The sequence below is a fragment of the Rhineura floridana genome, chromosome 2, assembly GCF_030035675.1.
Source record: "Rhineura floridana isolate rRhiFlo1 chromosome 2, rRhiFlo1.hap2, whole genome shotgun sequence".
NCBI lineage: Eukaryota > Metazoa > Chordata > Lepidosauria > Squamata > Rhineuridae > Rhineura > Rhineura floridana.
In genome coordinates this window covers 46,566,087-46,588,816 of record NC_084481.1, presented here as the reverse complement: position 1 = coordinate 46,588,816, position 22,730 = coordinate 46,566,087, and the positions used below count along the sequence as shown (strand labels likewise).

The 22,730-nt window shown below is 41.9% G+C and overlaps 2 protein-coding genes across 2 annotated transcripts in view; both read left to right on the top strand.

Moving 5' to 3' along the window:
• CERS6 (ceramide synthase 6) overlaps positions 1 to 7,261 on the top strand; it is a 169,293-nt gene extending 162,032 nt beyond the window's left edge. Inside the window, exon 10 of the mRNA XM_061608578.1 lies at positions 1,307 to 7,261. Coding sequence (XP_061464562.1) covers positions 1,307 to 1,465 — 159 coding nt within the window. The 3' untranslated portion in view covers positions 1,466 to 7,261. The remainder of the gene's footprint in view (positions 1 to 1,306) is intronic.
• Positions 7,262 to 11,762: 4,501 nt separating this feature from the next.
• Positions 11,763 to 22,730, top strand: part of NOSTRIN (nitric oxide synthase trafficking) — a 52,585-nt gene continuing 41,617 nt past the window's right edge. Inside the window, exons 1-2 of the mRNA XM_061608577.1 lie at positions 11,763 to 11,981; positions 15,165 to 15,250. Of these exons, the coding sequence (XP_061464561.1) occupies positions 11,955 to 11,981; positions 15,165 to 15,250 (113 nt within the window). The 5' untranslated portion in view covers positions 11,763 to 11,954. The remainder of the gene's footprint in view (positions 11,982 to 15,164; positions 15,251 to 22,730) is intronic.

Here is a 22,730-nt window from a genome sequence, read left to right as displayed (position 1 = left end):
TTTATACTGTCTGCTATTTTAGGATACTCTGGGTGTCCATTAATGTAGGGGAGGCTAACCTGTGGCCCTCCAAATGTTGTTTGACTCCTATCGTCCCCAGCCTGTAGGGCCTACAGTCAGGGATGATCGGAGTTCTAGTCCCACAACACCTGAAGGACCACAGGTTAGCCACCCCTGCTTTAATGCCAGGTTAATTTGCCCATTGCTTCTCTAGTTAAAATTATTTTTATGTGTTGTTTTCCCACCGTTCAGCCTTTCCCTCCGATCTTGTCTGCCACAGAAACTTCCTGCACAGGGTACGCAGCTCATTCGCAGCAGCCTTTCTGACAGGGCCTCGCAGCTGCTTCTAGGATTGCTCTCCAAATTGTCTTTCTTTTTTCACCAAGAGTTAAAAAAGGGGGTGTGTACCTGCCCGGAGTGGTTGGTGAAGTACAGAACATTGTTCTCGTGTGTTCACTAGGTAGAGAGATCCCATAGAACAGGAATTTTCGTCTGAGCTGAAATTAGTCCTTTACTTTCCAAATCCAGTGGATTAAGAAATAGAAACAGATGCCAAAGACACACATATAACCATCCCATTATGCTGGCTGCCTTCCTTTACAGTGGAGAGAGGTGCAGAGGTGGGAGGTAGTCTGAGTTGGAGGTTCAGTGGAATAGTACAGGGAAGCAACAGCTATGGGTGTGCTGAACTAGGTGCATTCATTAGCCTGTCACTCCTCCTTCCTCATAGCCTGCCTCTGGCAAACCTGGTTGTGTGGACAATGGAGGGATTAAGGTTTGGATCGAGGGAAAATGCTGGGAGCCAAAGGCAGAAGGCTTGAAGACGGGGAACTGAAAAGAGGAGGCCAAGGGTACCCACACTGGGCGAGGAAATAAGGGAAGACAGGAGAGAAAATACATTGAGGGTCAAATAAGATGTCATTGGAGGTTGTTGTGTCAGTCCTATTTGGGTACAGAGCGGGGGGGAGGCCTCTTACCTCTACCTCCCCGTACCCTGTAATCCACCTCCTTTACTTCCCAGGCTGGCTCCAATGAGCTAGGCTGGAAGATGTGCCCCTTTTAATGTTAAAACAACAAAACCCCACTTTATGTGAACAGGACAGCCACAGCTGTTCCCCACAATATCTAGTTTGGCACTCAGACGCAAAGGGATGAGAAGCTTTTAAAAGTAAATTCTGGATTGAAGCTTGATAGGTTTTATTTAACTTCTCATTTGGCGGATGTAAACGAGAAGAGGGTTGATTTCATTTCTCTCCTGCGTTAATCTCCCTTTTTCCTCTCTTTTTTCCTTGCTCACTTTTTGCAGGCAAGGGATGATCGAAGTGATGTTGAGTCTAGTTCAGACGAAGAACCTCCAACTCCTCATTCAAAGAACTCCCACAGCTCAGCCACCACCAATGGGACAAGCGGAGCGAATGGAACAAACGGGTACCTAACTGGTGGCAATTCTGCAGAGGAACACTAATCCATGGATTAAACACGGATACATGAACAAAATGAACTGTTTGCTACTGGACGTAAATAAGTCGTAAATGCTGGGTTTTGGTTTGGTTTTGTCTTTTCTTCCTTTCCTTATTTTTTTCTCAACAGAGAAAAAACACATGGAGTATTTAAAGCTTCTGATAGCGCACTGCTGTGTTTCCTGTTTGTGAATGACAGCGCCACACCATTCTGTTATGTAGGCATGCTGTATGTATATATACATGAGCAGATGGGAACCGTACTTTCTTCTGTAATTTTTGACTATTATTTATTTTATGTCTTATTTGCAGATGAAAGGGAACTTCTCAAGATTCTCTTTCAGACTTCATCAGGGCCTGAAACTGCCAATTTAAGGGATTTTCTGTGCTTTGTTTCTCTAGTCCAGTATGCAGTGTTATAGGCATTCTGTTAGAATTTCTCTTACAACAAAACTATGAAAGTTCATTTTTAGTTCTAGACCTTTTTTATTGTTGCTATTTTGTGCTGAAGGATCCAACTATAGACATTGCCAATACAAATACGGTCGTCACTTTCCCGTCCCCCAAAGTGAAGTTTTAAATTGGTGCAGTAATATTTTTAAATCGCTTCCACTGGGGTCAGTGTGGCGGTTCAAGTTAAACCATAGCTGTGGTTAAACCATAGATGGGATGTTAGCATTGCTTTAAACTCCAAAGGTGATGGTGAATTAGATCACAGACTTCACTGTTTGTGCAAATGCCCAAGCTATATTTACATCAAGTATGATGAGCTCATCTTGCAGTTTTAACCTCCAACTTGACTTAAACTTTTTATGAAGATGCCTTTTTTTAGCTTCAGACGAAATGTTTACTTGGGCCCCTAGTCATATATGCAAAAGTTACACAATATCGGGGGAATTAGAACCAGGATTAAGAACAGAAGCTTGCCAGAAATAACATATACCAGATACAGTATATTAATGAGATCTGAGTATTGCAATGGCAGATGAGGTGGTAAACTTGTGTCTGGACTGTACCACTTCAGACTGCAATTGAGAACTCAGTTGATTGAATACTTAGCCATACAAACATACTCCATCTGCATAGAAACTAGATGGCGCAAAATGGGTTCAGGATATTCTAGGTTAAAACCCTTCTCTTGACAATCTAGTCTTCTACATTCAGGGAATTGTTTTATATGGAGAAGAATTAAATCATGAGTGCCCCCTTGCACTGATGTGGTACAATCCAGGCATGGGTTATACTTCTTCATATCCTTGATATGGGTGGTTTGTGTTCTTGGTAGAGTATGTGGTTGGACACACTTGGGTGGCTCAGACTTTAAGGGTACAGAGTGATTTTGGTTCTTCTTACTTCTTCAACTTGATAGTAGGAGGACACATTACCTAATACTGGTCCTGGGCTACTCCACAGAAGAGCCCCTGTGGGAACTGTGATGGCCATACAAGTCTCATACCAGTCTCTTCTCATGGTGTGGGAAAAGAGATACCTTTCTTAGCTCACAACACTTGCCACAGTTGGTGCCATTGAGCCCAGCCCAGGAATATGAAAAACTGACGGCTGGATGTACTGCAGTGTGAATCAACAACAAGTGTCCAAGCCTCCTCTTAATTACTAGAGAAACAAAGCTGGCAGTAACTTTAACCTTATTCTTGTTGTTTTCCTGCTAAAGATTTACCTGTAAGTGTTAGTATGTTTCTAAAGGAAATCAGCAGGAATAACACAAGCGTTAGGTTTTCTATTTCTTTTAATTTCCCTGCATTTGGGGTTTTCTTATTTCCCATAATATTCTTAGATAAGGGGACTTTTCCACTACAGTAGATATTTCTGTGTTTGGCAAAGCCAGTGTCAGCAAAAGAGACAACCTCTCTTTGGATGTTTCTGTGTACAGTTTTGTTCTCTGTTGGTGCAAGACACAGAAGTAATATGTATGCCAAAGAACTACATGCAGGGAAAGATGGTAATACACAACAATTAATTGCTTGGAATCATAAGAACCCTAACTTCAGTCGAAAATATTTTGAGCCACAATTCCTTTTTACTTCCGCACATCTGCAACTTGATCACTCCTAACATTTGCTCAAGCCATACAGTATTTTTAATATACTGGATTTATTATATACATGAGAGAATTGAAAAGCTATTGTTTGTTGGAGAGGAAAGATTATTTTTCTGACCTCCATGCCCTGATCATCATTTCTATTGAGGGTTAGTTCACATGACCATTTTTGCAACCAATCCAAATTGAATGCCTTTTTGTTGTTGTTCCCCAGTTGATGGGGGCATGCTGGACAATATCAGTACCGCTATGGATATCGGAGATTAATTACCACTAGAGTTTCTATTCCCATACTGTCATTTAGGAGTTGTGGATTTGTTCTTAAGTTTGCCTAATGAATAATGCCCTGCGCAGCTTGGCTTTGAGTGCTCTGTGCAGCAAGTCTGCATGGGTACAAATGAAATAAAGTCAAAACAGATACATCAGTCGTTTATATTCAGTTTTCTGTTAATTTCACAACAAATACTGATTGGGAAGCTAGGACTTTCGAAATGCTTAATGGCATTGCTTAGGAGGGAGTTTTGAACAGAAGTTTGTTTTTACCCCCAGAATTTGAAAGGTACAACTGACAGCTACCAATTTTAGCTTCTATAAATTAAGCTCGCGTTATTGCAGTGAAATGCACACTAAAAGGTTAGTAGGAGGAAGGCGGCTGAACATTGCCTCAGGCAATCAGAAAAGTGTTACAAAGCATGCTATGAAGTGAAATAGATTATAAAATGGCAGCTACAGCTTAATGTAAAAATAAGGATATAGAAGATTCTCCACATGTAATGCTGTTGATGCAAATGAATCCCTTCTGCAAGGAGGGCTTCCCCTGTTCACTTAAACAGATTGAACTGAAAGGGAATGCACTTGCACACCCATAAGCTCAGTGTTAGACTCCCATTATTGGGTGAGCAAGGAGGCACTGGATCCAGGCAAAAATAAAATATGTAATGAATCACAGAAAGCCCTTCTAGAAACAATTGCTATTCCATTTCCTGGATTAGTGTTATCAACATTTCATGTGTTAACAAGCTCTTGTTAGTAAAAAGCCCTTTGGTTTGGTCTCTTTTAGCATTAGAATAAAAGACACAGTGATTGGAATGTGTAGAGTAGGAAAAAATGAAGAAAAACAGTGTGTGGAAGTTAGTAGCCATTAGCTAGATTAAACGTTTTTTATTAGCCAGCCCTTGGGATAGTGAAGTAAGATCCATTGTTGTGTGCATTTACTCAGTTAAGTATTGGCATGGAACACACACTTTTAAAAATGTGTGTTTTATATATATATTAAAAAATGGGACAAATGAAGAAAGACTAGGTCTCTTCATGTATCCACTCGAGGATGGATAGATGGGATTTAACTTGCAATCTCCATTCAGATTGTGGAGTGCCAGATTAAAAATGCCAAAAAGAAATATACATGTATCCTTGTTGCCATTTTTTAGTTTGTTCAACAGATTTCTTCATTTCTGGTCATGCAGTTAGTTTGCATTTTCTCCCCTTTTGTGTATGTTTATATTGGAGTCCTGCTTCACAGAAGACTCTGCAAATGCAGCAGGATGCCTGTGCAAGCCTTGGGCTCACTCGCATTTTCCCCACTGCATGCAGAATCTTGAATATGATCTGGGACTTGAGTGCATATCTATGTGAGTAGGCCCATGCATGCTTTGTCCATAGCATACTTTCACTGGGACTTACTTGCATAGATGCTGTTGACGAAGCTGTAGTTCAGCCTTTCCCATCCTTTGGGTCCCCAGATGTTGCTGAACTACAACTCCCATCAGCCCCAGCCAGCATGGCCAATAGTCAGGAATGATGGGAATTATAATCCAGCAACGTCTTGGGACCCAAAAGTTGGGAAAGGCTGCTCTAGTTGACATTTAAGATCCCATATTCTAGGAATAGCCAATGTAGTGTCTTCCAGATGTTGGATTACACCTCCCATCATCCCTGACCATTGGTTACTCTGGCTGGGACTGAAGGGAACTGGGAGTCCAGCAACATCTGGATAGCACCACATTGGCTACCCCTACAATAAAAGGGAAGGAGCATGAGTCCAAATCTCACCTCGTACCCAGCCATTTGCACAGTTTGCACACTAGTGCCCTCTGTGAACTAGTCCAGAGTTTGTTTATGGGGGAAATATTGAAGATTGGTTGCTAATGATAGTAAGTGATGTGCACAGAAAGTTTAGCTCCTCTTAGGCAACATTTACACAACACACTTCCCCCCCTCTTGCTGTCATTCAGTGAAGCTGGTTTCTTCCTTACAGCTGGTGTGTGGTGGTTGCTACTGTAATTTGCAAGGAACTAATGAACATATAAACCTTAAAGGCCTGGATTTTGGATTATAGGAAAAGGAGGGTAATCACCAGTCTTCACACATCATCAACAAATGACAATATATAGGCATGGAGTTATGGCAATTCTTTATCGAAAGAATGTCCTTCAAAAGTGCCCTTCCTTTTAAGTCATTCTGCTACTGGTACTGAGCACGTTGTAACAAACAAGACAATAATTGTGTGTGTCAGCGTGCTGTATTTTGCAATAAACTATGGGCAGATTGTTGTGTAACCAAATGCCAGCTTGTTTTGAATGTCTTACATTGTACATAGGAAGGCACAGGTTACACAATATTCTGGTGGTTCAGGTTGATAATCCTTCTGCCATTCACTTTTGCCGTGTATGGCTGAGGATTCTGAATATAGGGCTATTGATGTCCATATTTCTCATCTCCAAAAAATCATACACCATTAACTTGAACTTTCTGTAATTCCTACAAATGAGAAGGAAGATGGGATTTCTTTATTCCCCCATTGTTAAATATTTTGTATTTATTATATTTAAATGCTGCCTGATGTTATTTCTTCTTGTATTGATTACTGAATACTCATGCCCAACAATAAATTGCAGCAGTTCTGTATGCCATTGTGAGAATGACCAAAATACTCAAAATCCACAGTGTTTAAAAAATAGAGTTGCCTTGAAATCACAAATCAAAACTTCAGAAAGACTCTTATTAAGCCAGAGATAGGTTGCACTTAGACATGCTCTTGAGAGCACTTTGTTTTGCTTTGGATTCTACTGGGATGCTGCTAAAAGTGCCCATTTTTAGCTTATCTTTTTAAAAAGTTGTTGTCTTGTGTTTTCTTGGGAAAGTTATTTAGCACATTTTTACTTGAAGGAAGTTCTGATTGTAATGACAATGAAACTGGAGCACCTGACTCTGCTTGTATAAAGTTCTATACTTGGGAAATGGCCTTCACTTATTTTAATGGAGCAACGGGATGTATGTATTTTGATAGTATTTATTTCAGCCTTCATTTTAGCCTAGGGCTTTAGTGATAGGTTAAATTTACTAGAACCATTAGTGATGGTGATCATCTCGAAGAAAGGTGCACACCAATGTGGTACCCCAGAGGTATAGTTCCGTTCTCCATGCAAAGTTCTAAATATTGAAAATAGTAACCATCATTATGTATTCCGTATGGTGGTTACCTTCAGCAGGTCAGATCAGGACAAAATGGTGCAATTTTCCATCTGTGTTTTCAAGACAATCCAACTGTTTGAGCAACTCTTTGAACTATGGTAACTTACTACTATCAGAAATACAGCAATGTGTTTAGCCTTGGATTTTGCTTCTGGGTTTTTAAATTTTCTTTTTAAATATAAAAATTACAGTTCTTCCTGGAATATTTGGAACTGATCAGTATTGTGAATTTTGATTTGAAAACACTTTCATAATAAACACTAAAGTATTAGGCCTCTTTACTTGCCTTATTTGCAGTTAAATGATGGGGACAGTGAATTCTAAGATGCCTTCACACTCTTCACTACTAATACCACTAACAGTGTGCAGTTGTTGTAGCAATAGGACACTGCAATTTCTAGCATAGTTCCATTATATATAAGGCAGTAGCCTTCACTGGTGTCTTTTCGCTCTTCCTGTTGCTAGAGCCTACACTTCCTAGGCTCCTGAAACTAAAAAGAATCCAAAGGTCATCTAGCTTCCAGCACTTGAAGCCCAAACCATCATCATCTGAGTACCTTAAGCAAAAAGCATTATAGGTTTCTGTTAGAGAAAGGATAGTTGTGGTTTTTTTTAGTTGCTCAGTAATCACTGAAGATACAGGTTGACAAGCTAATTTCACCAAAGATATTTTTTTTCATGGGCCCTAGATAATGCTCCTGATACTACTACAACTGCTGCTACTGCTACTTTCCTTGCGTATTTAACAGTATAATCCTATGAGTGTTTACCGGAAGCAAGCCCCATTGCATACAGTGGGTGTTAACTCCCATGTATGTGTACAGGATTGCCACCTAAGACATGTAGGGGAAGCTAAACGGAAAGGGCTGAAGTGAAAATCTGGCACTCTTGTCACACTTCTTAAAAGGTGGTCCACCCAAACCCTGCATACAGTCATTTTGTTTCTTCCATACTTATATCTTAAAGACCCAAATAAGAAACAGTGCTTCTAAATTGTTCTGGGAGTCTTTTCTAAAGAAAATAAGCATTACCTTTTAGCACAAGTCCTCAAACATTCTGGCCCTAGATTTCTGGTTTCAAAAAAGACTAGCTGAGGCTGCATTCAAGGCTGAGCTAAGCCACAGGAACATCTCAGAGAGGATATGCATTTGAGGCCTTTATAAGATACACCCAGGGTTGGTTTGTTTTTCTTACTCATGATAAGCTTAGAAGATGGGCTGCCCATGCTTTCCACGTGTCCACGTGTCTTAGTGCAAGTCAAAGGCAGAATCTGGCTGCACAAAGAAACTACTATTTTCAAAAAATGCAAAAATAACTAGAGGCAATGTATACCTCAGTGCTGGACTAGATGATTGCACTGCCTTCAATACGGCGCTGTGTGGTTGTGTGTATATGGGTGTGTGTGAGAGAAGCACATGATGCAGCAACATTGCTGATGCTAAGTTAAGTGTCTGGGTGGGCAGCTGCCTGAGAATCCCAGGTACATCACCTTGAATTCTATGAAAGAAAGTTGGGTTATACATGAAATAACACTTTAGCAAAAAAAAATTTTTTTCACAAAAAATACAGGGCAATTCTACAGGACAGTGAAAGTCCCATTGTCCTAAAGCTGTTTTTAGCTACTTCTTAAAATGACTTAAAAATCTAGTTTTATAGACTAAAAGCTTAAAAAAGGGTTGACAACCCCAACATGGTGCCTGTGGAGACCATGATGTCCTCTGACCTTGTACCACCTGAAGATGGGACTTCATTTTTGGAAGGAATATTATTGCTAGCTGCTAGGTAGAGCTTCTCAATTGGGTATCTATAGATGGACACCACCTAAAATTAGCCTCCAAGTTGGTTGATATAAAGTTTCTATTTTTTTATCCTGTTTTCCACCTATCAAAGTATCTGTGTGCTTGGCCTGAAGATGGAGACGGACTTGGGTAATAGCTGGGTTTTGCATTTCCACAAATGGGGAATCAGCCATTGTGTGTTTCCCCTTCCCTAAAGGCCTTGATGTGACCTTAACCCAGCATTGCACCTAACGGAGCCTAACAGAATGTCTGCTACCTCCCACACGATCCTAAGACTCGGATGCAAACACAAATGGGTTAATCATCTGGCAACTTCTTCCTGTCTTCACACACATACCCCGCCCCCTTGTTTTATTTATTATCTAGCCTGGTTAAAGTCACACCCACACCATACATTTGAGTACTCTCATACTACTTTAAAAGTCTTGGCTCTCCCCCCAAAGAATCATGGGAACTGTAGTTCATTAAGGATTCTGAGAGTTGTTAGGAGACCCTTAAACTAGGTCTTTGGGGGAAAGCTATGACTCTTAAAGTGGTATATGAGTGTTTTAAATGTGTGGATGTGACCTCTGGAGAACTTGGCAGCTTGCACATTATTTTGTGACATTTTAGTTGACCTAATGAAGGTATTGTCTTAATAAGGATTTTGAAAAGTTGCATAGTTTTGGCCGTATTAAAACAATTAGCAGATTAGTGTTGTGAAACGTGTATGCAATCTTATGCCAATGTTTTTAATCACCATTCACTGAAACAGTTAATTTTTCTCCACTCTGTTGTCCAAGGCATCAGTGAAGATTCTGAGCAGCCCACAACAGAGGGTGAGCTGCTGTAGGAGAACATCACAAGATACTTCTTTCTAATCTGAATGGATCCATGATTTCTGCAGTCGAGTGCAGTTTGTGCTCCTAACGTGTGGTGGTTTCTTCCAATTTTGAGATGTCATAAAATGGGTAGAAACCTTTTTCAGCAGGAGGGCCACATTGCTTTATGGGCAGCTTTCTAAGGGCTACATGCCAGTGATGGGCAGGGCCAGAGGTAACAAGTAGGTGGAGCTACATGTGATTCCTTATACAGTAGGCTACATTCCAGCACAAGTAGGAGGTGTCTCTCCATCCAGGAAAACAAAAGGCATTATCACAGTTCAAGGACTCATCCCATCTAGGCAAAAACACTATAGGAGAGCACGGCCAGTGAGGGGTGTGGCCTGGAAAGAGTCCCGAGGGCCAGAAGGGCCACATTTAGTCCCTTGGCCTGAGGTTCTCCAGTCCTGCTGTAAAATATTCTTGACCATGCTTCATTCCAATTACTATGATTTTGGCTGGGAGCCTCAGACCCACAAAACACTTTAGTGCCACTCTCTCGCCTTATGTAGTTCTCAGGCAACAAAATAGTATAGGAAAGAGCAGAGGCTATGCTTGTTTCTCTTTTTCAGGCAGCGATCCTCTGCCACTCACAGCTGCATGACAAGCAGAAATTGTTATGGTGCAACACTTGTGCAGGGGGAGGACAGGCTGTAGCTCAATGGTAGTCTCTTTCTGGTGCAGTCTCTAAAGCAGCATTTCCCAACCAGTGTGCCTCCAGATGTTGTTGGACCACAATTCCCATCTTCCCTGACCATTGGCAATGCTGGCTGAGGCTGATGGGAGTTGTGGTCCAACAACACCTGGAGGCACACTGGTTGGGAAAGGCTGCTCTAAAGGCTAAAGGCTCCCAGGTAGCAGGCAATGGAAGAGACCTCTGCTCGAGACTGGAGAACGTGTATACAAACTGTGTGCAGTTGGGAACCCTGTGAAAAGCAGTGCTCTTTATTTGTGTGCGTAAGCCACTGTGCATTCATTATGTAAGACAGGGCCTGCCATTGTAATACCACTTTCCATTGGCACATATGATCAGTCTACCTGAGTTTCAAATATGAGCAGGGCTTGGATGGTCCTTGGCAGCATGCCGAAGAAATCTTTCCTTAAAAGAATAATAGTACCTTTTCAGGAATCGGAAGAAAAGCAGGGTGTACAATGTGCATGCATGCGTAGAGAGCACACCCTTGGAAGATGTGTCGGAGAGTACACAGAGTCTTCCTGAGATACAAGACCCTTCAGACCGACAATATATGTCCCACAACCAGTGTGGATACCAGAGTTCACCATTGTGAAAGTCACTATGTACCTCCAGAAGAACATAGAAAGCTGTCTTATACTAGATCAGATTTTGGGTGGGATTTTTCTACCAAGTCCCGTCAGCACATGGATTTCCAATTGCAACAGGACTTCTACCCCTCTCCCCAGATCTGCTCTAGAGAGCAGGAGGAAGCCCTAGAACAGAATTAGAGAGTGTGAGCGGGAAGATCAGGGGTATAATGTACCACTGTGCAAGCAGAAATCTTTACACTGATGGAACAATTGCTTTAGCACTACATTGGATTCCACTCTTTGTGTCCTTCTCGTCCCCCGTGGTCTGCTATGATAGAAAGCGGCTTTCCAGGGTCTAAGGCAGAACCTATCCACATCACCTGCTCCCTGAGCCCACTTTTAACTTGACATGCCCCACCCATCTTGCAAAAAACTTAGTATGGTGCATGGTTTTCCTCCATCCATTTTCTTTGATCCACACAACAACCCTTATAACAGATGCCAGGAAACCTTTGCCCCTCCAGCTGTTGCTGAACAACAACTTCCATCATGACTGGCCACTGGCTATGCTTGCTGGGGCTGATGGGAGTTGTTATTCAGCATCATCCAGAGTGCCAAAGGTTCTCCACACCTGCTTTAGAGGTAGTTAAGGCTGAGATACATAACTAGCCCAAGGTCACTCAGTGAATTTCATGGCTGGAAATCTGAACTCAGTCTCACCAACCTACAGCACCACACTGGCACCATGCATAAACACCATGACTAATGGAGCACTGTGTGGTACATCTGGCAGTCAAACCCGAGTAACAAAGCATTCGCTGAAGTACTTCCTGGTATTTGAGGTGTTCTGGATCTTGATTTGTGTGACCAGGAAATAGGTGAAGTAAAACAAGTGCAGGGTGAGTTTCTTAATTATCTCTTGTTTTTGCTTTGCTGACATCACCTAATTGATTCCACGGAACTTCCAGCCTCCTAGAATTCCCAGGGGACAAGTCAGGACTGAAGTGGAAATGCTAGAGCATGAACACAGTTCAAAATGAAGAACCCACTGGAAGGCTGCACGGTGAGTATCCTCTAATTTCATGATGCATGTGCCTTTGTCTCTTTCTTTGAGCTTGTAGATGAGATATGTATCTCCCGAAGGGCCAGAATGAACTCATAACTACCGGGCAGTCATGATCTGAAACAGTGGCTGTTTGTTGTTCCTGTGAAGTGCTCACACCGCTCCTTGTAGCCATGCCTACTATAAGGAATTCTGTAATGTCTTCTAGCTGTAATGTCCTCTGCTGCTGTCCGGATAGGGAACGTGGCTTCATAGCAGACTAAAGTCTGTCTGCCCCTGCTCTATGACATTATCCTCAAAAGCGCTTTGCTGGCACACACCTCGATTGCTTCTCTGAGATTTCTCTTCCCAGCCTTGCAGATGCAGCACCAGCTTTCTAAAAGAAAGTGTAGCAAAGCTCAAAGAGTGACCAAAGATACTGGATTCGCGCAACTGAATTTCCAGGGTGGCGGAAATCTCTTTCTACCCTGGTCAGCAACTGGAGTTTTGGGGGGAGTTACTAACAAGGCAGAGGAGGCAGGTTACATTGCTATTTCTGCTATTTTATAGCAGAATGGTTTTATATATTTGTTGTATCCCCAGCCTGGGAGTTTTACTCAGACAGAATTTTTAATAATTAAAATAATTAAGTGGATTGCCCCCAAGTCATGTTCTATCAGTTTTGGTACTCTCAGTTTTTCATTTTTCCAATCTTAAGTTCTGCAGCAATTTCTGATTTTTTTTAAATCCACATGAAAATTCTTCAGCATTACAGTGCAGATTTATACTAATAAGCACATTTTTGCAAGCTGTTTCTCCTAATATAATGCATTTTATGTTATTTTCACTAATATATTCATTTTAATGTACACTTTCCCCCAATATAATGTGTTTTTGTAAACCTTGCTTGGAGAACTGCATTGCAAAATTCGGATTCACTAAATGTGAACTTGGAAGCGTGAATGTATTTCTGTTCTCATATTGTTTCAGAAAAGGTACATTTCATAGATTCGGCTTTAAATGCAAATGAATCAAATTTCTCCTCCGTTCCTACTTCTGAGTAAACATCAGAAGATTGCAGGGACAAAGCAGCTCTTGATCAGAAAAACAGCCTGCAGGAAAAGAGGGAAGCCCACTTCCGCACCCCATCCTGTCCTGTTCCCAAGATCCAGGGTGCACTTTCCAATGGCTGCTTTCAAAAACCACCCCCAAACCACCTTGGGAATAAGGTTCACATGGCTACTGAGTGTCTTTTGTGTGCTTTGATCCTTGGATATTTACTAAAGATTTGAGCAACTGTTTTTGTTTCCTTCGCCTCTGTTAGAGGTGGCAGAATTGCATTTCTCAGTTTGCTCTGAATCCGTTATGAGTGTGTGAAAAAATTGCTTCCCATACTATTGTTTTGTATAGCTTATCTTTGTCAGTGTGTGCCAATGCCTTACAAAGATTAACATCCGTCATAAAATAATAATATAGCTGTTGTTTCTAGCAAGCTGCATCTCAGAACTGAGAACAAGTCGGTAGAAGAGTTTGCTCCAAAGTCTATTTCTTTTGATTTGATGTTAATTTTTTAAACAAAAGAAAATCTAGACAAGCGTAACATTAATATGAATGCCTAGCAATCTATTCTAATGTAAACGTTCTCCTTTCACCAGTCTAACAATAAATTGTAAGTAATGGTAGTATTAATCATATTAATAAAATCGCTTTTAGTGAACAGGCATGATAAAGCATTTATCATAAATATTTTAAAATTGATGTTGTCTATTAATATAATAATAATAACAAATAAAATAACAGGGTACATGCAGTCGTGTTGTGATTATTGAACACCACTGGTATAATGATGGTCAAAGAGCTTGGTTTTCAGAGCGCAAGGGAACATTTCAGGAGGTGCAGCACTTCCCTTGAACAAAAAAGGATTCTTGCAAAATCACCATCCCTTCCTTCCCCCATCTCCCCATCTCCCCATCTCATCAAAACAATTGCAGTGGAGGTGGAAGAGGTGGAAAGAGTATGCCAGACATCTTCCTGTGGATTGTCTCCTTTTTTACATGCTAGATGAAGGCACATTCAAGGAAGCAATCCATAGTTCAATACTGAGAATGGGACCTTCTGCGTATGGCTTGCCAAGAGAACAATCATATGGCACTGCAGACGAGCTCATTTAAAGTAGAGCATCGCCTACTCATAAATTGGCAGAGCTTGGAAAAGTTACTTTGTTGAACTACAACCTCCATCAGCCCAACCCAGTGGCCATGCTGGCTGGGGCTGATGGGAGTTGTAGTTTTAAAAAAGGAACTTTTCCAAGCTCTGCAAATTGGGCATCTGCATGTGCAAGTGAGCATTCCTAGTGGCAAACCTGGCACAGCAAATAGAAATCTGCCTTATAATGAATCTGACCGTTGGTCCATCTAGCTCAGTATTGTCAATACTGACTGGTAGCATCTCTCCAGGGCTTCAGACAAGAGTCTTTTTCCAACCCTACCTGGGGATCCCGGGGACTGAACCTGGGATCTTCTGCATGCCAAGCATGTGCTCTACTACTGAGCTATGACCCTTCCCCAAATGGACAGAAAAAGAGTCTTTAATCTGAAAGGAAAGTAGCACATGGTATCTCCATCCTTTCCATAGGAGACCTATGAATGTGTACAATGGAAACACTTTCAGATGGCTTTGCTCTTGCATAAAATTTTCATGAGCTGATGGAGCTTGGAATAGAAAACAAAATGAACATATCTAAATGTTGTGAAATCACCTAATGCCAGAGAGGGTGTGTCTGTGTGTGGGTGCTACAGAAACTCTGGTTTTGTAAATGGCTCCTCCCTATGGGTGAATATAATTTCTGTTGGATGGAGTTTCCAGCTGGATTCCAGGGAGAAGTTGCAGTCCAGGCATCAAAAAATTCTACCTGTTTTTTCCAACAACAACAACTCACAAGAATATCTACAGATCTTGTACATTCTCACCAGCTGGTTTGCTACCATTGCTTGGCATGCCCTGTTCAGTCACACTGGCTCTGAATGCAAAAGCTGCACCTTTCATGCTGTGAAGACTCATTATCCTTCCACACAAGCTGCGCACATGCTTCCTACTCTCAGTTCTCTTCCCAGAACTGTGTGGCAGGCAGAACTAGTGCAGACTTGAAATGTTGCCAGATCTTAAAGGCAGTAAACATGTCTCAGTCTGTCTGTTGTGTTTCAGTATGACAAGGCATATCAAGATCTGAAAAGGTTTTCCAAAAACGGAGATAATTTCTGCAAGCAACTCTTGTCACTTCTTCAGCAGAGGTAGGTATACTTAATCTTCTTTGTTCCAGTGGTGAATTGTTTTCTCAAAAATTGGGTGGGGGTGGACAGAGAGCTGCTGTACTTTAAGACTTTTTATAATTAACTCCCTGTGTGTCGGAACAGTTTCTGTATGGCTTGATCTGATGCTGCATGGAATATAATGTGCTCACCCAGTAATTACTAGGGTGGCTCCAGAATGCAAAGCAGGTGAATGGAAAGAATGTCTAGTAGCAAGGTTCAGCTTCAGGGTAACATTGTATATGTGTTTTTTCTTCCTTTGGTCTGATAATGAGCTGGCTTAGGTGTAACACTAGACCATAGTTTAGCTTTAACAAAATACATAAACTATAAATAAAGCTTCTGTTGTGACAAAAAGCCTAGAACTTAGGAGAACATGCTCCCACACCCCCAGTCCTTTAGGCCAGACACACACAGGAATTTGTAAGTTTTTGTTTTTGGTTAACCTCAGATTGCTATGTGATCTGAATGAGGCAAACTGTGGTTAACCTTAACTATGATTTGTTGAAACAAGCCAGCTTGTAACCATAGTTTGTTTCAACAAGCCACAGTTATGATTAACTGGAGTTCAGCCTGCTGCCCAAAACCTTAACAGTGGTTTATTCACAATGGAAGCAGAAGCTTCTGGCCTCCTTGCAGCCATGCCAGAGGAGAAGTGGGGAGGGGGAGTGTGCAAACCTGAGGCTCGCTGTGACTCATCCCCATGACATAAAACCATAGTTTAGTGTTAGGTGTGAACTTTCTCAATCAGTGGTCAAATTATGGAAGAAAAAGTAGGAAATTTCATAATGAAATTCTGTAACCAGATCTGTTCATGTGTCTATATAAGTAAATCATACACGTGTGTACTTTACATACATGTTCATGGAACAATGACTTTGGGGATCTCTACCGGACATGACTGCATGCTGCAGCCATTACTTACATGGACACAGTTACTTTAGAAATACCAGTATTGATACTCTGGTTTCTCTTCAGATCGTAGAAATATTTCATCTTTAATAATATTAATATTGCCCTCCTTATTTAAGAAAAATTGATGAAAACCCACAAATGCTGATCCAAATCAATATAAATGTATGTTTACCAAAATGGCAGTCATTAAAGAGACTTTGCAGCTGACATTCCAAGTGTAGAAATATAAAATTGGTTAGTTTTTACACGTTACACAGACTATCCAAATCTACATTGTCTAGGCCAGCCTTTCCCAACCAGTGTGCCTCCAGATGTTGTTGGACCACAATTCCCATCTTTCCTGACCATTGGCAATGCTGGCTGAGGCTGATGGGAGTTGTGGTCCAGCAACATCTGGAGGCACACTGGTTGGGAAAGGCTGGTCTAGGCTATAAACTCAAACAGTTTCAATTAAAGATATAGAGGTAGGTGGAGATATGCTAAATATGAGGTGTGGGAAAACGTTTGGCCCTCCAGATATTGCTGAACTACACCTCCCATCAGCCCCAGCAAATATGGCCAATGGCCAGGGATTATGGGAGTTGTACTTCAGCAGCATCTGGAGGGCCAAAGGTTCCCCACACCTGCTGTATATGGAGGGTAGGTGAGTGCTAGGAAGCCAGGCAAACACAAGGGAAGCCTAAGAACAGTGGGGGTAAGGAGAGTTGAATGCAAATGACTGGGATTTTGACTAATGTGTGAGTTCAGGGAAATCAAGATTGGGAAAATCAGAGAAGAGTAGGAGTGAGGTGCTAACACCTATCTGTCCTGAGTAAGGGAAGTCAAAGAGATTTCCTTGAGTGTCACTGTGGCCTGCAGGGTTACTGGCAAAGGCTTGAAAAATGGGTGGTGGGTCTTCCCAGTATGCAGAGGTAACTAGCTGACTCAGCACAAGAATGACTTTTGAGGGCTTACCTATTTTCAGTCATCCCATTTCAGCCACAGAGTGCAAAGTCTGATTCCATCCTGGATTCCTTTTAATCCTGAAAAAATGGTTCAAAAATAGACAAAAAATCCAGGGTAATATTGGTTTCTGTTTCCCACAAGAGTCCTGATTAACCCAAAAGAAAAGGAACAAGTATGGCCAAGAAGCAGGGATATAGGGAAGAAGGCAAAGGTAGTGAGTGTAACGAAGCTGATGAAGAAGCCTTGCTCCTGCCAGCATCTATGGTGTTGGAGCAGGCTTGAAAAAGAGTGATGTGGAGCTGCTCCTGGATGATCCCAAAGAGCTGAACACAATGGAGACTGGGAATTGCCCAGTTATGGGACAAAGTCTTCCTTTGGGGGTATTAGCTCTTAACACAAAGAGTGATCTCATTAATGATAGAGCTGGATGGAAGGGGCATTAAATGTTAAGGCACGCAGGAACTGGGCCGTTACAGAATATCAACACAGGTTTCCTACTCCATAGTGGCAAAATGTTCCCAAAGGGTCTCTGGCCAATTAGAACTCCCAGCCAGGTGACTTTCCCTCATGGGGAAAGGTTTCACAGGAAGTGTAAATGTAGGCTTCATCCAGTTACTGGGAGAAGGTGCCTTACTGTCACTGTCCCATGACTAATTAGTCCTAAAAAAGGTGTCTACTTGCATTAGAAAAGGCAGAGGTTCCAGGGACTAATTAGGCTTGCACTCATCTATTATGTAGACTGGTTAATGCGAAGAAATTCTCCTGTGCATCAACAACTATGGAGAGGATATTTGGCAGGAAACACTAGAGTTTTTCCTGATAAGAGTCTACTTATCTTGAACTTACACCATTTCCTCTGATTTCTTTGCAATGGCACTACGCTCATTGCTCTGAGCAAACCAAAATAAAAATGTAATTCTGGGGCATGTGTAGAGTTCCATTTGCACTGAGCTTCTCATAACAATCTACCAGCCCCATTCTTCAATTCTTTCCTTTTTAGCCAAAAGGAGCCCCCCACAGCCTTCTAAAATCGGTAGCTAAGTAGGTCGTAACAAATGGGGCAAGGTATCCACACACACCCAAGCCTGTTGTTTGAACACTGATGATATGTATCCACAAATTTAATTCTGAAGGCATAACCATGTGAACTCCTGAAACTCTTTTGGCACCAAACTTGGTACTGGTTTTTATATAATCCTCAGAGTTCAGAGGCAGCCTTTTCAGAGCCTACATGTGGAAATCTTCTGTGGCAATCACCCATTGGCACCATTTTTCAGAGCTCCACCTGTTAATAGAAATGGATAGAAATCTAGGATCCTGTTCACAGAAGTCTTGTAATCAACGAGAAATGTTTCTATGTAAAGGCACTCATGAGCTCACTTTAAAATATCTATCTGCATGAGCTCAGAGCATGTGCCAGAAAGGTCTGGTCTCAGCTCAATGGTGAGACAGTGACATTGTAATTCTAAGTATACTTAAGGAGAAGTCCCATTTGAGCTCAGTGAGACTTGCTCTCTAGTAAGGATGTTTAGAACTACAGCCTTAGAATCCACAGTCTATGGATGTAATCTTGGATCCAGTGCAAGTACCCAATTTAGAATTTATAACAAGGCATGTCCAGATACTTGTATATATCAACTGGGGGTGGTGATGTTACACTCTGCTCAGGATGCAACTTTGACAAGTTCAAGCAGCCCAACACTTGAGGTGTGCTTTGTTATTGCTGTGCCCATCTCCATATCAACCAGCCCAGATTTTAAGGTTATCTACTAATGCTGTTCTCCAGCTCTCATTGCACTGGATGTGAGGCAGGTGGTGACCAGGACAATAGTGTTTTGGACTGTGATGTGCTGCTTTTCGGACTCCCTACCCAGAGAAGCCCACCTGGTGCCCTACTATGCTATCTGTTTTAGGGGTCAGAAAAAAGTTTTTTTTATTCATTCTGACCTTTTAGGGGATCTTAGGTCTCAGACTGCTGTTTCAGTAGTGCTTTGTTCTGCTTGTTCTTATGTTTCTGGTACATTGTGAGTTGGATCCAAACTAAGTTGCTTTCACTTTAATCCCAGCGAAATCAGCAGAAGGACTAACTTTTCATTTTGGTTTCAATGGCCCCAAACTGCAACTAACGTAGGGCACAATCCAACTGCTATTTATGCTGGGTTGAGGGGAGTTAGATATGGCAGACCCCTGGCTGAGCCGGCTGGGTCGTGGCTTCACCAGGCTATGCTAGCAGAAGCCTCTCATCCCGACTCAGCCATGGCAGAGCCAGGACCCAGCCAGCTCAGCCAGGGGTCTGCCAGGGAAGCCCTGCCTGGTGGAAGGGGAGCAGGTCCCAATACAGGCCAAAGTTACGCCTGGAAAAAGGTCAGCCTAAGAAAATTAATTGCAATGGACCTCAATGGAGAGCGCTTACTCCTCGGTGGGGGCCAGCTTTTACTTTCCAGTCCCTGCGTGCAGCTCCCAGCCGAGCCGGCATTCAGTTGGCCTGGAGGCTGTGCCTTAATTAAAACCCAGTTGTTACATCTGTGGAATATAATAGGAACCCAGGCCTGCATTTGTGAACTGCCATTGCTTTCTCTTGTCCCAAAGCAGAGTTCCCTTTCGCTGGAGCATTCAGTTGGTGATTCATGTACCTGCCTGTAGATCTGATATAGAAACACCCATTTATTTATGTAAACATAACTAGAGTAGACTTTTATAAGGCCAACCATTGTGAAACTTTTTCATACAATCTTAAAAATTAACAGCAGCAGCCCACCTCCAGTCATTCCTCCTGAACACAGGTTTTTTTCCCCCTTACAGAGCCTTTTCAGTAGCTGCCCCTTCTCTGACAAAAGGATTCTTTAGAGGGGCAGGGAATTGGGCTTGGAGGACTTCCAATATTACGGAGCAATGTGGAAAGCAGTTTTGCTGTAGTAGATCCCACACCACTGAAGGGAACATGAGCTGACACCCCAAAAGATTAGATAATCCAGTGTTTGAGTTCAACTGGATTTCACATTTAAGCACGCGCATAACTTCCCATTTAAATTAATTGAATGTTCAAACTCTTCAGCTGCCCCAAGTTCACAGTCACGTTGTTGTTGCAATTGCTACTGATTTTGTAAAATCACAGAGTTTCAGAAGATTTGCTAAGATGCATTTTACTCAAGGGGAAGCAAGGGGGAGGCTTTTAACTGTGACTTGTTATTTCATCCTGAAAACTTAGTTCATTTTACTGTCAGATATTTTGAGTAGACAGCGAAGATTTCATTAGCTGTGCATTCTAAAGAGAAATTGCCCTTCCACAGAAGATTTGACTTGCATCTTAAACCTCAGGGCTCCCTTTCTATGAGGCACCTTTATGACAGTAATGCTTTCCTAAATATAATGAAATTCAGCCACACAAAAAGCTTCATTCTTTTTTTTAAGCTAGGCTATCATCAATACTTTCATGATACATGGATTATAAAATGCTACATTTTTCATGAGATGGACTATATTTAGTGATGTCAGCAGGCTGTACATTTAACTTAAGCCCATATTGAGCTGTATCACCAGCTACCTTGATCCTTGTGCCTGGAGATTACAAGGACTGAACCTTCTGCCTGCAAAGTATGTGCTCTACTACCAAGGTATGGCCCTTCCCTGAACATTTTCTTTCTGCCCCTTCAGTTAATCCAAGGGTCTCCAACCTTTTGGGAAGGTGGCACATTTGGAATATTGAGAAAGTGTCATGAGTGTCAGTAATGAAATGGTGGCCATGGAGATGTTGCAGAGACACAAAATCTCCCACATCTGAAAAAGAAAGCAGAAAAAGAGGACCACAAAATGGAGTGAGCACCTCCCCCCCCATCAATGGGAAAAAGCACCTTCATCAGCCATTGCCATACTGGCTTATAGAGAGGAGCTCTTTGCACCTCTCCTCTGCTCAGAATTGAAGGGATTGTAGGAGTCACATTCTGGCATCCCATGAAGGTGGGCATGTTTAAGGACGCACAATGCAAGCAGGAACTGAACGGGAAGAACAAACAGTCTCTTGTGCATAGGGATGGGGTTCGCTGCCTAGTTCCGATCTGCTTATATTCTGATAATCCATCATTCAATCCTGATTCACTCTTTTTTTTGTTCCCGCTTGTTTTGGCATTTGCCTATTTGATCCGCTGTTTGGGTTTTTTGGTGATTTGATCTACGGTTTGATTTTGTTTGTGGCAAAAAAAAATAACATAATTTTTAATGTAAATGCTTATGTGAATGATCACAGTGTTCCATGTGGTTTTTTTCCCTATTTACATATCAATGAGGCAGATAATTGCCTTTGAGTCTGCCTCTTGCCTTCGGCTCATGGATGTGCTGCTTAATGATTCCCCTCCCTTTCGCTATTCTTGAATTAGTTTGTCAGCAGCACAGCACCACCACTAGTACCACCTTGTATTTTTATTCACACACATGTACACCCACACCCACCCACCCACCCACTACAAAATGTAGCTCACGCACACACAGAGAGAGAGAGAGAGACCCTGATAAGCTGAGGACAGCAGCAATGAAAACGGGGCAGGGGCAGGTGTCTCATCATCATAATGTTTCCCGTGCCAGAGGGTGGAGATTCAGAATGCTCTGAGCTGTCTTGTTTGAAAAACACGAAATTGCAGGATGATTTGACATTGATTACATACATAGCCTAGGGCAGGGCAGCCAGCCAATATTTTTTGCATTATAATAGCAATAATAATGCATTTTTTCATAATATATAATGGACAAATGGCAATTGTTATCACACATACACTGTTATGAATGCAGCAACTTTGAGGAATTCACGAAGATAATGACGTAAAATAGGAGGAATTTTTTTAAAAAATCCATGCCGATTATAGCCGCAGCCCAATGCAAAAAATCAGTGCCAGTTTGAAAAGATAGCAGACTGTCGAATTCAGTTGGAATCCGGTACTAAGTCCAATTGATTGATTGATTGATTGATATCCCGCCCTTCCTTCCAGCAGGAGCCCAGGGCAGCAAACAAAAGCACTAAAAACACTTTAAAACATCACAAAAACAGACTTTAAAATACATTAAAATAAAACATCCTTAAAGACATCTTTAAAAAAAAAGTTAAAAACATATTGGGTTTTTTTAAAAAAAAGGTTTAAAAACACATTAAAAAGCAATTCCAACACAGACACAGACTGGGATAAGGTCTCTACTTAAAAGGCTTGTTGAAAGGGGAAGGTCTTCAATTGGCGCCAAAAAGATAACAGGGATGGCACCTGTCTAATATTTAAAGATAGGGAGTTCCACAGGGTCGGTGCTGCACTGCTGCCACACTACAGGTCCGATTCCTATGTTGTGCAGAACAGACCTTGTGATAAGATGGTATCTGTAGGAGACCCTCACCTGCAGACTCCAGTGATCGACTGAGTATATAAGGGATAAGATGGTCTTTCAGGTATCCTGGTCCCAAGCTGTATAGGGCTTTGTACACCAAAACTAGAACCTTGAACTTGGCCCGGTAGCAAATGGGCAGCCAGTGCAATTCTTTCGCAGCGGGGCGACATGTTAGCGATACCCTGCCTCAGTGAGCAGTTTCGCCGTCGCATTTTGCACCAGCTGCAGCTTCCGGACC